Source organism: Chiloscyllium punctatum, chromosome 20 (assembly GCF_047496795.1).
Source record: "Chiloscyllium punctatum isolate Juve2018m chromosome 20, sChiPun1.3, whole genome shotgun sequence".
In the NCBI taxonomy this organism is placed as follows: Eukaryota; Metazoa; Chordata; class Chondrichthyes; order Orectolobiformes; family Hemiscylliidae; genus Chiloscyllium; species Chiloscyllium punctatum.
This window is the reverse complement of record NC_092758.1, coordinates 40,840,745-40,858,094: the sequence shown is the minus strand read 5'-3', so window position 1 is coordinate 40,858,094 and position 17,350 is coordinate 40,840,745. Positions and strand designations below refer to the sequence as shown.

Sequence of the window (17,350 nt, the reverse complement as noted above, 5' to 3'; positions counted from 1 at the left end):
AATATTGAGTGGTAGCTATGTTGTCTTTGAGTCCTTTTTTTTTAAAAGGTTCCTAAATTTTATTATAGTAATGCTGTATAATTTCCTTTTTATAAGACCTTTACTAGCTGTTCGTAGAAGTTTTAATTTTCCCTGCAATGGAATTAAAATACCTCATCACTTGTGGTTTCCGTTAAATGCAAGAGAATAAGTTTATTTGTGTTATGTATTTGATTATAACATTTTTGAATTGAGAGTTTTTTTTCCCTTTAGACAAGAGCGATGTTACACCTTTTTGAAGTTCGAATTTAACTTGCTTTTCATCCTTTCCTTTTTCCTAGGTGCTTTTACCTGCAGCCAGTCTATTGCAGCTAATGGATGTAAGAACTGCTTGTTGTGATTTTCTGCAATCCCAGTTGCATCCAACGAACTGTCTAGGAATTCGAGCATTTGCAGATGTTCATACGTGTACAGAGCTGCTAGATGAGGCCAATGCATATGCAGGTGGGGACTGTTTGGGTTTTAATAAAACCTCCAAAACAAAGCACAGAACAATGTAAGCGTTTTCTTAATCCTGCATTTTGAAAATGTAGCTGCCTTTTTGAACTAATGACAAGTTTTGTTCAAAATACTGTGGATGCTAGAAACTTGAAATATAAACACAGCATACTGGAAATGCATAGGCTGAGTAGCATCTACGGAGAGAGAAACAAAGACACCTTTTCAGGTTGATAATTTTTCAGCAAAATTTGGAAACATTAAAGATGTTATTTTTTCAAAAGGGGAAGGGTCGGAAAAGAACAAAAGAAAGAAAACGAAACAAAACCAGAAAATTGTTCAAGAAACTTGACAGGCAACCTACGAGACACAGATAGAAACACTGCAATCTTCCTATTCTGTTCAAAACCCAATCGCTAGATTGCTTTGTCCCTTTACACACTGCTGTCTTCAACCATGACAACAGTAAGCTAACTTTGCATACAAGCAGATTTCAAATTGAGCGTTTAGTGCAGCACTCTAACGTCCAGTAGACAGTACTAATGCAGCAGTGGAAAATGAAACCATGTCCATCAGGGCACCTGATTGTGATTGGGTCCGCAGATGGAGATGGTCACCAACTCTTTGTCTTGATATTGACTTTGGACTTTCTGACAGGCTTCTCTGTACTCCAAATATTTTGTTGAATGGATCTATCAGCATTGTCTGTATTCTGCCATGTCATAGAGCCCTCCACTGAGTATGTTGCAGCAGAACTTAGTGTGATTTAGCTGTCTAAGCACGTTGATCTGTAGCCTAGCTCAGCAAGCATATGGTGTCCTATTTTCCAAAATATGTTTCATTTGCAAAACTCTACAAGCTCTGATTTAGAGTTGACAATTCATCGAGCATGAATTGCTGTTTTACAGATCAGACTTAGTGAGTTTTGAGAAGATTTGTAGCTCAGGTTGAAGTTTTGGATGTAGGTTTGCTCGCTGAGCTGGAAGGTTCATTTCCAGATGTTTCATTACCCTACTAGGTAACATCTTCAGTGGGCCTCAGGCAAAGCAATGCTAAAAATTCCTGCTTTCTATTTGCATGTTTGGGTTTTTTTGGGTTGGTGACATCATTTCCTATGGTGATTATTTCCTGTGGTGAAGTCACTTCCTGTTCCTTTTCTTAGGGGATGGTAGATGAGGTCTGACACGATGTGTTTGTTGATAGAGTTCCGGTTGGTATGCCATGCCTCTAGGAATTCTCGTGCATGTCTTTGTTTGGCTTGTCCTAGGATGGATGTGTTGTCCCAGTCAAAGTGGTGTCCTTCCTCATCCGTTTGTGAGGATACTTGTGAGAGAGGTTTGTGTCTTTTTATGGCTAGTTGGCCTACTGAAGGTGTTACCTAGTAGGGTAACGAAACATCTGGAAATGAACCTTGCAGCTCAGCGAGCAAACCTACATCCAACAGATCAGAGTTCCAAACTACAACCATCCTTAGTGTAGTATTGTTTTCAAATTCCATTCTTGAAACTATCGCCTTCCTAACCAGAAAGATTTTTTTTTCCCATGCTACATGTCTGTCCCCTTGATTTTGATCACCCCTCTTAGCCTTCTAAATTCTGGGAAATGCAACTCTACTTTATGCAACCTTTCCTTTTAATTTAATCTCCCACCTCCAGGTGTCATTCTGATAAATCTACATTGCAGTCCTCTGAGGTGAATATGCCTTCCTAAATTGTGGTGATCAGAATCATTCACGCTGGTTTGGGTCTAGCCTATCTAGGCTTTGCACACAAACATCTGCCACATTGCATTCTCATCTTATTGATACAAAATTAACATCTTTGACTGTATTCTATACTGTTCAATATATCTTGATGAAGATATGTGCCTGGACACCAAGTCTCTTTGGATCTCCACTGTCTCTAATTTTTGATACTTTAGAAAATAGTCCTTTTACTAATAGCCCAAAATGCATAACAAAATCCATTTGCTGCAATTTTGCCAAAGGTCTAGTGGTCATGGCAATGTATGAGTCATCCAGAGGTCCAAACTGGGGACACCATTTCACCCACCAAGGTAGATGATGAAATATGAATTTAATAAAATCTGGAACAGAAAGCTTGCCAAATGCCAACCACGTAACCATGATAGATTTGTAAAATCTTATGTGGATCATTAAAGGCCTGCAGGGAAGGAATTTTGCTGATCTATCTGGTCTGGCCTGTATGTGACTCCAGATCCACGCTCTGTGATTGATTCTCAACTGTCTTTTGAAATGACCTAGCAAGCCACTTAGTTGTATAAAACTGCAACAAAGCCTTTAAAGGAAAGAACTAAAACTGGATGATTACTCAGCATTGGTTTAGGTATTGGAACCAACTATGGCAAACCCAGCCCTACTGACCCTGAACAGTCATCCTTAGTAATGTCTGTGAGTTTGTGCCAAATTTTGGGAATAGAGGATGTGGTGGTTTCCACTGATTTATCAAGCAGCAGTCTGACATAGTTTTACAATCATAGTTTACAGATATGTCATCACCACTCCTAGGTCTTTTCTGTTTTGCTAACATGATAGACCTATCCAAGCTGAGAGCAGGCAAATGCAGTTGAGATGGCATTGCCTTTAGAATGTGATGACACTGCTCCTTTATCAAGGTTATTCTGTCCTTGGCTCTTTTTTCTCAGTGAGGTCATAAAAACAGTGATTCCGAAAGGTCTAGGTTTGAAGAGTTTTAGGGCCAGTTTGATCATAGCTAACAGTTACTGCCTCAGGCAACAGGTTTTCATCTGATAGATATATTAGATTAGACTAGATTCCCTATAGTATGGAAACAAGCCATTTGACCAATAAGTCCATATCGACCCTCTGAAGAGTAACCTACCCAGACCCATTCTCTTACCTTATATATACACCCCTGACTAATGGACCTAACACTGGGCAATTTTAGCATGGCCAGTTCACCTGTCCTGCTCATCCTTTGGATTGCGGAAGAAAACCGGAGCACCTGTAGGAAACCCACGCAGACACAGGGACAATGTGCAAACTCCACACAGTCGCCTGAGGCAGGAATTGAACCCAGGTCCTTGGTGCTGTGAGGCAGCAGTGATAACCACTGAGCCACTATGCTTCCTGGCAATAATTAGCTATAATCAAATTGACCCTAAAACCCTTTAAAACTAGACCTTTCAGAATTGCTGCAAGGAAAACAACCTTGTTAAAAGAGCAGCTTCGTCACAAGAGTCTTCAACATTGACTGTGGGCCATGCAAATTCAAGACATCAAGTTAAACATGGACAAGGAAATCTCCTTTTGATTATGATGTAGTGCATGTTCAGCAGTCCTCCATGCTGAACTCCATCTAGATGAAGCACTGAAGGTGGCAAGGTTAGAGAGTTGGTTAGTAAGCACCAGTATTAACCAAGGTGACAGAGTTCTAAAAAGCTTGGTTCATACACTGTTGGTGGAAAGTAGTGAAAGAACTAATGAGGGAAGACATAATGTGACCTTATCCTTCCCTGTCTAACTATAGCAAATGCACCTATCTGTAGCCACATTGGTAGGAGTGATCACTGCAGAATTCTAGGCAAGAAAAAGTCCCTTTTGAGGATACCATGCAGCATATTGCATGGCACTATCCTCATGCTAAATGGACAGAATTCACAACTCAATACTGAGCAATTGTGAAGTGTTAGGGCCATCAGCAGACCTCATAGCCCAGAACTTCACCATTACCATCAAACCTGAGGATCAATTCTAGTTCAAGGAAGGATGCAAGAGGGTATGCCAACATCGGGCAGACACAAAAGTGAGGTGTCAAACTGGATTACTTGCAAACTAAGCTGCGGTAGCAACATGTAATAAGAACAACTAAGTGAACCCATAATTAACATACCAGATCTAAAATTTTCAGTCCTGCCACATCTAGTCATGAATGGTGATCGACAATTAAACAACTCACTGGAGGAGCAGTCTTCACAAATATCTCCATCCTCAAGAATGAAAGATCACAGGACATCAGTGTAAAAGACAAGGTTCATGCTTTTGCAACATCCTCATCTGGAAGTAATAAATAGATGATCCATCTTGGCCTGTTCTTGAGGTCCCCACCATGACATGTGCTAGTCTGCAGCAAATTTGGTTCACTCCACATGATGTCAAGAAATGGCTGAAAGAACTCGATACTGTAAAGTCTGTGGGCCCTGACAACCTCTGGCAATCGTACTGAGGATTTATTTTCTAGCACGAGCAATGCTTCAGGTCAAGTTGTTGCAGTGCAGCTCTAATACGACCCAGGTATGTCATATCCCAAAGAAGTAGGAAAAATCCAACCTAACCAATTACCATCTTATCCATTGATTCACCATTGATCATCAGCAAAATGATGCAAGGGGCCAACAACCGTGCAGTCATGCAGTACTATGAAGTGCCCACCTGAGCTCAGTTTGTGTTTTGCCGGTACCATTTAGCACCTGACCTCATTACAACCTTGGTACAACATAGACAAAAGCACTAAACTCCAGAGATGAACTCCACACATCAAGGCTGTGTTTGACTAACTGGGTCTTCAAGGAATCATAGCAAAACAGGAGACAATGTGAATTGGGGTGTGGGGTGAAATTCTGTTAGTTGGGATCATACCTTATACAAAGGATCATGGCTATAGTTGTTGGAAGTCACTGTGTTCCTCAAGGTTGTGCCTAATCTCTCATCTTCAGCTACATCGTTCATAAGGTTATCACATCTTCAGCTATGATGTCAGAGATGAGGGTGTTCACTGCTGATTACAAATGACAAACATTTTGCAATGCTTCAGATACTGAAGCTGTTCAAGTCGTCTTGAAGCAAGACCTGGACAGCATCTAGGCTTGATCTTTAAGTGCCAAGAAACATTTATGCCACCACATGCAATGCAATGATTATCTCCAACAAGTGAACTTTGCCTCTTGACCTTCATTGGCATTTTCATCGTTGAATTGTCTACTATCAACATCCTGGTGTTACTGTTGAATAGAAACTGGATTGGACTAGCTGTATAAATGGCCGAAAGAGTAAGTCAGATGCTAGGAATTCTCAGCAAATAAATTGTCCTGCCTCCACAGTGCCTGACCATTTACAAGGCACCTGTCAAGAGTGTGATAGAATATTCAACATTTGCTTAGATTGTTGCAACTTCAACAACACTTGAGCTTGACTCATCCAGCCCACTTGATGGAATCCTGTCTGCTACTTTGATTATTCAGTCCCCACAGCAATATGTAGCATCCACAGAATGCACTGCAGCAACTTTGAGAGCATCTTCCAAGCCCACAAGCTCTACTAGTTAGAAAGACAAGGGCAGCAGATGCATGAGAACAGCACCACTTGAAGTATGACACAGAGTCTAACTGCTGGTTTTATATCATGGCAGTCTGCTCCCACTGCCTAATGAATACATGTCTGAAGAGTTTTCTAGTCCCCTGCAGATATGCAACTTCTCTCCTCATTTGTATTTCCCTCTCCAGACCTCCAATGCAGCATGGAAAACTTTGTAACTATGTCACGCCATTCTGTCTTTCCAGCTGACAAGTTACTATCGGTGCCTGCTCCAGCCACGATATGCCTCGCCTTTAAGAGGTGTAGCAGGATTTAATGGGGCTGACCACCAACTATGATATTGTTCCTTGCTCAGACCAGCAAAACAACACCGAAATCATTTATAAAGGAGCAGCAGAAACTTGGCTCAGTGCCTGCATTTCAGTCAATGGATAATCATGCTCTGCAACCCCTACCTCAGGTTTTCAAGGTTGTCAATTTACCAGTTTGTCTTCCAAAGAATGTATTTTTTTCAACGCCTTCTGATATAAAATATTACATTCTATTTTAGTTTTCCTACCTAATGACTAAACATTTTGAGAAAAATAAACTTAAAGATTGTAATTTTGCCAATTTTTTGTTTTGCTGGCACTCCTGTTCAAAAGGTTTTCAAAGAAGCATTTAAATTCATTTCCTGAAAGATATGTGAAATTGCTTTGTTATGGAGCATATGTCAGGTAGTTTGTTACTTAAACTAATATTTGTAACTTGGATAGTTCTAAGGAAAGCGAGCTTAGAGAAAGAAAAATCAAACTGTTTGCATTCCTGATGGAATTTAAACTGCAAGGCATGACTTGCAGTTAAGCACCTCCACGCAGTTTTGTTCCGCACCTCACTTCTGGTGTGCCCTTGTTTCTAAAAGTTTAGTTCCCAGTGGCTGCCAATGAAATATTTTGTATCTTATTTATATGTCCTGTTTTCTTCAAGTCTGCATTCCATGTTATATCAAAAATATGGATTAGGTATGATATCAAGATACCCGTAATCCTTTGGTACTATGAAATATATTGAATAGGTTTGAACATTTTACGGGAAAGGTGATATAATTACACATAAATTAGTCAAGTTGTGTAATTTGCTACACGGAGGTGAATTTCTACTGTTTAATAATTAGGAAACCATTTCTTGAATCTAGCTGGTCTGCTGCGAGTTCCGTGATACTGTAGGTCAACGTTAATGGTACAGAATTCTCTGTAATACATGACTTTACACACACTACATGATGCAATTAACATTCTTTGGATTTTGCTTAAACCCTTGCATGCTGCTGTATAACTTTTGGCTTTTACTTGAAATCAATTTTTAAAGCTTTATTCAAACCAAACGAATATTATGTTAACAACTTGTGAATTGGTCTAAGTAGATTTAATCCAACACTAGTTAATGGCATTTAAGATATTTACCTAATCAACCTGATCTGGAGCATGTGGGATTTGCACCCTGGCTTCCAGGTTCAGACTTAGGGATGCACTACAGGAACCCCAACAGTGGCATTTAATATTTAGCATTATTAAGGATTGCTCACACTCTACAGGACTCTGATTAGGCCAGCTTTGAATGCAGGTCATTCTGCTAGAATGTGCATTTTGTTAACGTGCATTCACTGGAACATGATTGATAAATTGGGGACACTGTTTCTAAAGCTTGAACTTTTCAAATGTTTGTTGGCTGTAATGCGATTACATAGCCAACACTTTAAGCAATGTTTCTAAAGCATGATTTTTCTATAATGAGAGGTTGCACAAGAATGCAACCATTGCGTAATAGAAGAAATACCTATACACCTATTTTCAGTTTAGGTACAGATTGGGGAAGTGATGGAATTGACAGTGTGAAGATCCTCCATATTTAATATTTCTTGGACTTAAGTTTTGAAATTTTGTGAAAAAATAGATTCATTTCAAGTTTGGTGAAACTACCTGTTGTGGTTTCTTTTAAGAGGTTGGTGAATGGTCTCTGTGGACACTGGAGATATTTTTACCAAGGTTTTTTTAGAAACCGCAACTAGTGATAGCTGCTTATTGTGCTGCAGACTTCTCTCAACTAAATAGAGTGTACTTTGGTATCTGGAAAACTGTAGGGAATCTAATCTAATCTAATCTAATCAGTGACAACATAAGAATTTTCTATGCCTTATCCTTTTTGTCTTCAAGAATATTTCTAACGACTAGAAAGATGTTTTGCTTTGATGTGAAGCTCTGCAGAGATATTCTTTTTTCCTAAAAAGTGTTTGTATCTGCACTTTGGTGTTATTTTAGAGGAATAAACCTTTACCCTTTCATTTTGCAGATTGTTAACCAGTTATTGTATCTTCATTTAATAAGATTTGTTTTGTTAATGAACCAGTAATTGCATTCAGTAAAGAAAGCCGGTTGATGGATCTTGTTATTTAAAACTTATTTATAGGTAAGGTACTTGATTGGTTAACTTTGTAACTGGGTAATATGTTTTTGAGTATTGCTGGAAATAAACATGCTTTCTAGGTACTTTTTTGCCTTGTATTCATCAGGACAATTCATAAAAGTACCAATTTGAGGGGAAAACCAACATCTTGTACAGTATGAGAGGAGAGTATTAATTGGTTAATAAGTGGTTTCCATTTGGTAAAGGTGTTATCCTAGAGAATGCATTCATAAATGTTAGGCTTTCTATAAATTTTAAGACAGATAAATTGATTCTGATTGTTGACCTAAGAAATGGAACAGTGAATTCAATCATCTATTTTGTTGAGTTGAAAGAAAAACAGTATGTCTATATGTATTCTTTCTGTTAGTACATAGGGACAGATGTAGAAATGTGGAGCTTCCAGCACCTGCCAAGCACATGCAGGAATTTACACAGCAAACCCAGTTGCCAATCTTAAATTTGTTGTCAGTGTAATTCTTCACACCTTAAGGACAATCAAATAATTTAAATAAAGCCTGGCAGTTAATTGCTGATCGTAAGTAATAGTGCATTCTCAATGGTAGCACCTCTACAAATCAGTATTTACCTCTCGTGTTATAAATGTTAGTTTCACCATTGAATTGATATTCTTGCAAATTGCTCTGCGTGCAAGACAAAAAGCTTTGACAAATTTACACAGTAATACTAGAGGTTCTGTACTACGAAAAGGCTAAACAGAATAAAAATATGTTGTGACCTATTGAATAGTGGGACTACAGCAAGAATGCATATCTCCAGTGTCATTCATAACAGTGGGAAGGATATGGATTCTGGTATGGATGAGCATAATTTCTTCAATGTTTTTTAACTGAAAGAGATTATGGGTCATCTATAATTGGTGTGGGACAAATACAAAGCAACAAAAATGTTGTGGAGGGATGAAGAGAGTGGGTGGAAAAGTAGAAGTGAAGTCCCATGACTGCAGATATAGTCTATACTTTATGTGAGGGAAAGAAAAGTCCAGTGATGCATTCTCGGGAAACTCTGGGTAATAGTACAAGGGTAGGCAGAGGAGCAGTTGATGGAGATGTTGTGTTTGATTGGTAGTGTAAGTGGAAGCAAGTGAAGATAATCTCACTGAACTTGCCTCTCACTAATATTGCAACGCATCAGGATTCTAGTTTAATTGTTTTCCCACCTAAAATCTTTATCTTGATTACACACTTTGTCTTGACTCCTGTGTGATGATCCATTAGTGAAATAGTAAATATCTTTCATCTGTCCGCTTTTCCTATCAGCATTTTTGTATTCTCTTGTGGGACATGGGGGGCACTTGCCCATCCCTAGTTGCCCTTGAGAAGGTGATCATGAGCTTCCTTGTGAACTGCTGCAGTCCATCTACTGTAGGTAGACCCACAATGCCCTTGGGGAGGGAATTTCAGAATTCTGACACTGAAGCAGTGCAATATTTTCCGAGTCCGGATGGAGGTTAGCTTGTGGAGGAACTCCTGGGTGATGATGTTCCCATGTATCTGTTGTCCTTGTCTTTCTAAGTGGAAGTGACTCTGTTTGGAAGGTGCTATCCAAAGATTTGGTGAATTTCTGCAGGGCATCTTCTGGATAGTCATCTTAGTAGTATAGGTAGGTAGCAGAGACTGTAGATCCTTGTGAACTTAGTGCTAATCAAATATACTGCTTTGTCCCGAATGTTCAAAGGTGTGTTCAGTGTTATTGGATCTCTCATCTAGGCAAGTGGGGAGTATTCTATCTCACCCCTGATCTGTAGATTGTGGATAGACTTCAGGGAGTCAGACAGTAAGTAACTCACTACAGTATTCCTAGCCTCAAATGTGCTCTTGTAGCCACTATACTTATGACAAGCCTGGTTCAGTTTCTTCTGATCAGTCCCCACGATGTTGATTGTCCAGGGTTCAGTGATTGTAACAGCATTGAATGTCAAGAGACAATGGTTGTCTGTCTCTTATTGGAGATGGCCATAGCTTGGCATTTGTGTGGCGCGAAACTTATTTGTTGCTTGTCATCCCAAACCTGGACGTTTTCCAGGTCTTCTTGTATTTGAACATGGACTGGTTTTGGCTCTCAGGACTCGGGAATAGTGCTGAACATTGTGTAATCATCAGCGAACATTCACCCCTTCTGCTCTTATGCTGTAGTGAGGGTTATTGAAACAACTGAAGATGATTGGGCCTAGGACACTACCCATTGATTCCACTTTAGCTAGGACTCTTTGACGCCATACTCAGTCAAATGTGAACTTAATATCAAGTGCTGTCATGCTCACCTCAGCTCTGGAATGGAGTTCTTTTGTCCATGTTTGAATCAAGGCTATAATGAGCTCAGGAGCTGAGTGGCCTCGGCAGTACCCAAACTAGGTATCACTGAGCAGGTTATTGTTAAGCACGTGCTGCTTGATAGCATTGTTAATGACAGCATGTGGAAAGTTTTCACATTGCTGCCAGTGTTATAGCTGTACTGGAACAGCTTATCAAGTGGTGTGACAAATTCTGGAGTGCAGGTCTTCACTACAATGCTGGAATGTCTATTATAAAGAATGTAATAGCAGAGTGTTTAGAAATACGTAATATGATCAAGCAGAGTCAGCATGGTGCCATGAAGGGGAAATCATACCTGAAAAATTTACTAGAATTCTTTGAGGAGGTAACAAGTAGGATAGATAAAGGGGAAGCTGTGGATGTATTATGTTTGGATTTTCAAAAGGCATTTGATATGATACCACATGTTAGGCTGTTTAATAAGGTGTTGGTGGTAGCATGGGTAGAGAACACAGTTGGGATAAGGGGCCCATTTTTAGGATGGCAGGCTGTAACTTAGAGGAAAGTGAATGTACTGTAGTCAAGTTTGTGGGTGACACAAAATTAGGTGGAAAGCAAATGGTGAGGATGTCAGAATTCGCGGAGGAATATGGACTGATTAAGCAAATGGGTAAAAACTTGGTAGAAGGAATACAATGTGGGAAAATGAGGTTATGCACCTTGGCAGGAAGAATAGAGGAGCTGAATATTATTTAAATAGAGAAAGGCTTCAGAAAGCGACAGCACAGACAGATTGCATGAATTACTAAAAGCTAGCAGCCGAGTTTAGTAGGTAATAAGGAAGGCAAATGGAGTGATGGCTTTAGAGGGAATAGAATATAAAAGCAGGGAGATTTTGCTAAAACTAAATATGACACTAGTCAGCCGATTAGGTGAAAGACAAGAACAGCTTTGAGAACATTCAGCTGACAGATACATGAAAGGACTGTCTTATGGGAAGAGATTGAGTAGGACGAGCCTGAACTTATTGAAATTTAGAAGAATGAGAGCTGACCTTTTTGAAGCATAGAAAATAATTTTGGGGGGGTTTAACAGGGTTGATGTGGTGAAGTTGGTTCTAGCAACAGAAGACATGATCTCAGAATAAAGGGTCACCCATTTAAGACCAAGATTTCTTCTGAGGGTGGTGAATCTCGAATTGTTTCAACTGCGGAGGGCTATCAAATCTGGGTGGTTAAGTAGACTAATAGCTGAGATAGATAGATTTTTAATCGGGAAGGGAATCCAGGGTTATGGGTAAAAGCTGGGAAATTGGGGCTGATGGTTATCAGATTAGCAATGATCTCTTGGAATGGCAGAGCAGACTTGATACACTGAATGGCCTACTTCTACCTCTATGGTCTTGTGATCCATAATAGGTCTGACTGATTTAAGGAATTTCAATAATCTGAGAGTTGTGGTTGGTGTTAGTGAAATATAGCATGGTACTGCCAGATTTCTGTCAGTGGTTTAGATAGATGCTATACCAATTTTCTCCCCCATTGTCAGGGTGTGTGCAGATAATGTTCATTTGGTCTGTATATGCGAATGAAATCCATCAACCTTTACTGGGTTTTGGATGAACCAGAGGCAGATAAATGTCCATGGTTATGCTGTAATATGTCATGGAACATTTTCTTAGTCATTGGCTTTTCACTGGCAACATTCATTGCACAATTTAACAATCAATGGAGGGGGATGCTCCACAAGTATCCCTATGTTTAATGATGAAGGAGCCCTGCAAATTTGTCAAGCCTGGAGTATTTAGAAGCATCATTCTGTGCTTCCTCTTGATATCCTCATTAACACTGATAACAGTGTTTAGTCAATTCTATTCACTCCATGTTATCAACACTTGGCTTAAGGCACTGGATACTGTAGCAGTAATACAGAGGTCTTGTGCTGTCGAACTAGTTGTGCCTGTAGCTAAGCTACAAAACTGGCACTACCTGACAATGTGGAAAATTATCCAGGTATATCCCGACCTCCAAAAGCAAGAGGAATTCAGTCTAGCCAAGTACCACTCAATCAGTCTACTGTCAATCCTCAGCAAACTAATGGACGTTGTCACAATACATAACTTATTCAGGAAATACCTGTTCACTGATGCTCAGTTTGATGTATCTACCCAGGCTCACTCTGCTCTGATCTCAATACAACTCCTTTCCAAATATGGACAGAAGAGCTGAACTTGAGGGGAAATAACAGTGACTGCCCTTGACAACATGGTAGCATTTGATTAAATGTGGAAGAAGTAACTTTGTCTCAGCTAGGTTCAGTTTGATTTGGGAAAACTCTCTCTGCTGGTTGGCAACATATGTAGGAAGATAGTTATCATTATTGGAGGTAAATTATCTCAGCCAGAGGACTGCAGTAGTGCCTCCGCGTAGTGTTCTCAGCCCAACCATCTTCAGCTGCTTCTTCAGTGACCTTCCCTCTCTCATAATTTCAGAAGTGGGATATTTACTGATGTTTTCACAATGGTCAACATTAGTTCCAATAAACTGTGACTACAAGAGTAAGTTAGGTGTTTGAAATTCTGTAGCAAATAACTTGCCCTCCAAAAGATATACTGCAATGAACTTGTCAAAGTTCCTTTTGACAGCACCTTCCAAACCTGCAACTTCTACCATTATGGAAGGACAAGAGCAGCAGATGCATGGGAATGCCACCAGTTAGTAGTTTCCTTCCAAGCCACTCCCTATCTTGACTTAAAAGTGTATTGCTGTTCCTTCACTGTCACTGGATCACAGTCCTGAAGCTCTCTTCCTAACAGCACTGTGGGTGTACTTATACTACATAAAGTCCAGTGGTTCATGAAGGCAGCTCACCATAACCTTATTGGGGTCAATTCGAAATGGGTAGTAAATGCTGACCCAACCAGTGACTTCAACATCCCATGAATGAATGAAATAAATCTCTTCTCCATTTATGGAGATGCATAATATAATAATGTACAAATAATGACAATATATCATTTGACACATTTTGCATTATTTATGCTATAGTCGCGCTTGAGGAAGGGGTTTCTATTTTCAGTTGTGCAATGCTATAGTCATGCAAGCACAATATATCATTTGGAATTGTGGATACTGGTGACAGTTCACTGAATTTGATATGAGAGACTTGCATTAGCCACTCTTTCCTCCCAGTACAGACATGCTTGGTGAAAGAGGTTGAAACTCCTGCCAAATTTATGTATTTGACCTAGAAGTCAGAATATTGATCTGTTGATATGAGATGCAAATTTTTGGTAGGCAGAAGATGTGCCTCAATTCTGCTAAAATGAAAAATCTAGGCCATGTTTTGCAACAATCAGAATAAATTCAGACCTAATTGTAAATAATAAACATTTTCAATTATTTTCCATTTTAATTTGTGTGACTTTTTTTAGTGTGTTTCTTCTTGAAACGTCAATATAAATTTTGCAGCAAATCTTGTTTGTTGTTAGATCATTTGAACTGGACTATTTTTTCTTAATTTCTAAAGTGCCCTTCAAGGCAAGTGTTCCTTCACATACATCTAGCTCATTGTTGTGCCTTTGGGTTTCACCGTCCACTGCGTTTATTAGATTACTTGTAAACTAAAATTAGCTCAGTCCCCAAAGCTCTAGTCTCAACAAAAGATTTTCTTACTAGAGAAAAGTGAAGTAAATCTTGTCCACCTAGTCGTCTTTCTCTTTATACAAATGTAAGCAAAGCCTAAGAAAATTGCATTCCTAAGATTTGTATTCCCCTGACTATGTCGCCAGCAAAGTCCACAACTTAATTTCAATCACAGAAATTTGGTTGAAGCAGTGCAGAGATTTCATAGGTGGACTATGACATTTTACAAGTGAAAAACTCAAGTTATTGTTTCAAATATGGTATTTTCTTGTGCTAAATTAAAGCCTGCCAAAGTGAAATGGGAATGGGTAAAAAACCTGATAAGATTCTGTCATGAGTATAGAAATGCGATTACTATTTCCATGTCTGTCCGTTCTAAATCTGAGTGCATCCTGTATATAGCTCACATTGCAGAAGTATGTTCATTTAAGCTGGCTGTCTATATAACTCATTAGAAAAGTTATTAAGTAAGCTTTGGTAAAGCCCATATTTGGAATGTTTTTTAAAAACTATGCGTTCTATTTAATTCATTCACAAGATGAGGGTATAGCTGGCGAGGGCAGCAATTATTGCCCATCTCTAATTGCCCAATCACATTGTTGTGGTTCTGGAGTCACATGTAAGCCAGACATTAGTGAACCAAATAGTTTTTCCAACAATTGGCAATGGATTCATGCTCACCATTTAGACTCTTAATTCCAGATTTTTATTGAATTCAAATTCCACCACAGGACATTACCTAAGCCTCTGGATTAATAGTCTAGTGATACTACCACAAGGCCATCGCCTCTCCAATAATTTACATGATTTGCTGAAAGATCTACACAGTTTGTTTGACTTGAGGCAATGTTTTGCTAGAATTCAACTTTTAGAGCTTAATTACTTATATCCATTCGAGTACTCTTTGTATGGCTTATATCTTTATGACAATCAACATGGTCCCTTGAGTACTAGGATATGTAATTTTTGCATCCTTTCTTAATCGAGTGGCTGATTCTACTGTTAATCAGCAGGTTATCATCTCTCTCGTATCTTGCACACCCATTAATTTTAAAAAGTGAGAAAAATATTTCTTAAATAACTTTTGAATTCATTTTAATAGATCATTATTTCTTTCACTTGGAAAAGAAAATGTAGCAATATCTTTTTTTCTTCTTTAGTAAAAATACCTTTTCCGGGGCTTTTCTTGGATTCTTGAATTGAACTTGAATTGCATTATGAGCAATGAAAAGTCCAGACAAACCTTTTTTGAAGTACATTGTACCAAAAAACTGCGCAATGACTTAAGAATATGTGTACATTTATGTAAAACAGCAAGACATTTTCAAAAAAGCTCTTTGCTTAGAGTACTGTAGCCATGTCACCACTAATAATAGTGAGCACTCCTGAAGCATTTCAGAGGCTATATCTTGTCAATAATGGAAGAAAACATGGTGCTTATTTAACTAGAATGAGAATTTTGAAGTTTCAAAGAAATTAACCAAATCTGTTGTTTCTACAAGCTTACTTTTATGTTCATTTTTCCTGTTCTTTTTCCTGAACAGAGCAACATTTTCCTGATGTTATGCTAGGTGAAGAATTTCTTAGTCTGAATCTGGATCAAGTATGCAGTTTGATATCAAGTGATAAGCTCACAGTAGCTTCAGAAGAAAAGGTATGTTTTTAATTTAATGGATGAAGGCTTGAATCTAAATGTTGTAACTAATTCTGTGAAGTTTTCTTTTTAAAAAGTGGTAAACATTTCCAAGCTATGAGCAGCAAGGATTGCACAAAATTTCACATTCTCTGACATTTAGATTAGATTAGATTCCCTACAGTATAGAAACAGGCCCTTTGGCCCAACAAGTCCACACCAACCCTCTGAAGAGTAACCCACCCAGACCCATTTCCCTCTGACTAATGCACCTAACATTGTGGGCAATTTAGTATGGCCAATTTACCATGGCCAATTTACCTGACGTACACATCTTTGGATTGTGGGAGGAAACCCACACAGACACGGGGAGAATGTGCAAACTTCACACAGACAGACACCCGTGGCTGAAATCTAACCTGGGTCCCTGGTGCTGAGGCAGCAGTGCTAATCACTGAGCCACCGTGTCGCCCCAAATGTCGACTAAACATTAAGCATTATTATGCCAAATTACTGAAAAGTTGTTTCCTCATAAAATACTTTTCAGCAATGCTGATTTAATTAATGCCAAATGTATACATTATGTCATACACTCAATGGATATGTAGCCTTGTCGATAAAGTGTCCATCTCCTCCTGGTTATTCAGCAAGTCCGCTTCTCCATGTTGCATCAGGATGAGTAGTCAAGCATCCTTCGAAAGTTGCTTAACTCAATATTTTAAGCTTCATCAAGCAGGCTTCCAGTCACACAGTACTCTCTGGTGACCCTTTGGTTCTTATATCTCCACACATCCTGTCCCTTCAAATAGCAAATTCATTCTCACCAGCATTTGCTTGTGGTTAACAAAGAAACAGTCTTTCTGTCACCACAGCAGTGGTTGTTTTTGCTTTTCCTCCAGGAGAGGGATATTTGCTGTCTGAGGATTTGTGTCCAGTATCATCAGTTTGCCCCTCTTAGTGTCGAGAGTGAAAAGAGGTACTTAACTTTGTGTTTCAGTCTGGATCACTGACTTAATTGTAAACAAACCAAACCAAACAAAATATCCTTCAGATGCAGTTCTGATACAGCGATAGTGTCTGCTTTGGCTCATTGGTAGTGGCCTCATTTCTGAATCAGAAGGTTGTAGTTCAAGTCTCTTTCTAGAGATTTAATATTTTAATCGAAGCTGACACTTAGCTCAGTGATTAGCATCACAGCGATCAAATGTACTAGCTTTTGGATGATGCAGTAAACTGAGGCCCTTTGTGCCCCATCAGGTAAATGTGTGACCCCAGTAAGTTACCTTTGCTTTGGGCAATTCATTCTTAGGCAGATTTATAACTAAATTGGCTTTTTGTGGCTGGTCACTGTCAAGTGGTGTAAATGTTCTTCCCTGATCTAGCTAAAAAGAGCCAAATCATTGATGGGAAGCGTGCAATTACATATACCTTGCATTACATTATTCATTAGTTAAGGGAACATTGCTGATGTATTTTTCATTCCAAATGACATGATTTTGCACTGAAAGTCCATCTGGTGTTACGTAAACAGATATTTCTTTGGCCTTATTTGTGTTTGGATCTTGTCAGTATTGCCTTGGTAAAT

General features: G+C 39.0%; 1 protein-coding gene across 12 annotated transcripts in view; it reads left to right on the top strand.

The window, feature by feature from the left end:
* Nucleotides 1-17,350, top strand: part of LOC140492064 (kelch-like protein 3) — a 119,385-nt gene that overhangs the window by 52,114 nt on the left and 49,921 nt on the right. For all 12 annotated transcript variants that reach the window (XM_072590730.1, XM_072590740.1, XM_072590732.1 and 9 more), the window contains 2 exons: nucleotides 321-483; nucleotides 15,677-15,786. In XM_072590730.1, coding sequence (XP_072446831.1) covers nucleotides 321-483; nucleotides 15,677-15,786 — 273 coding nt within the window. The remainder of the gene's footprint in view (nucleotides 1-320; nucleotides 484-15,676; nucleotides 15,787-17,350) is intronic.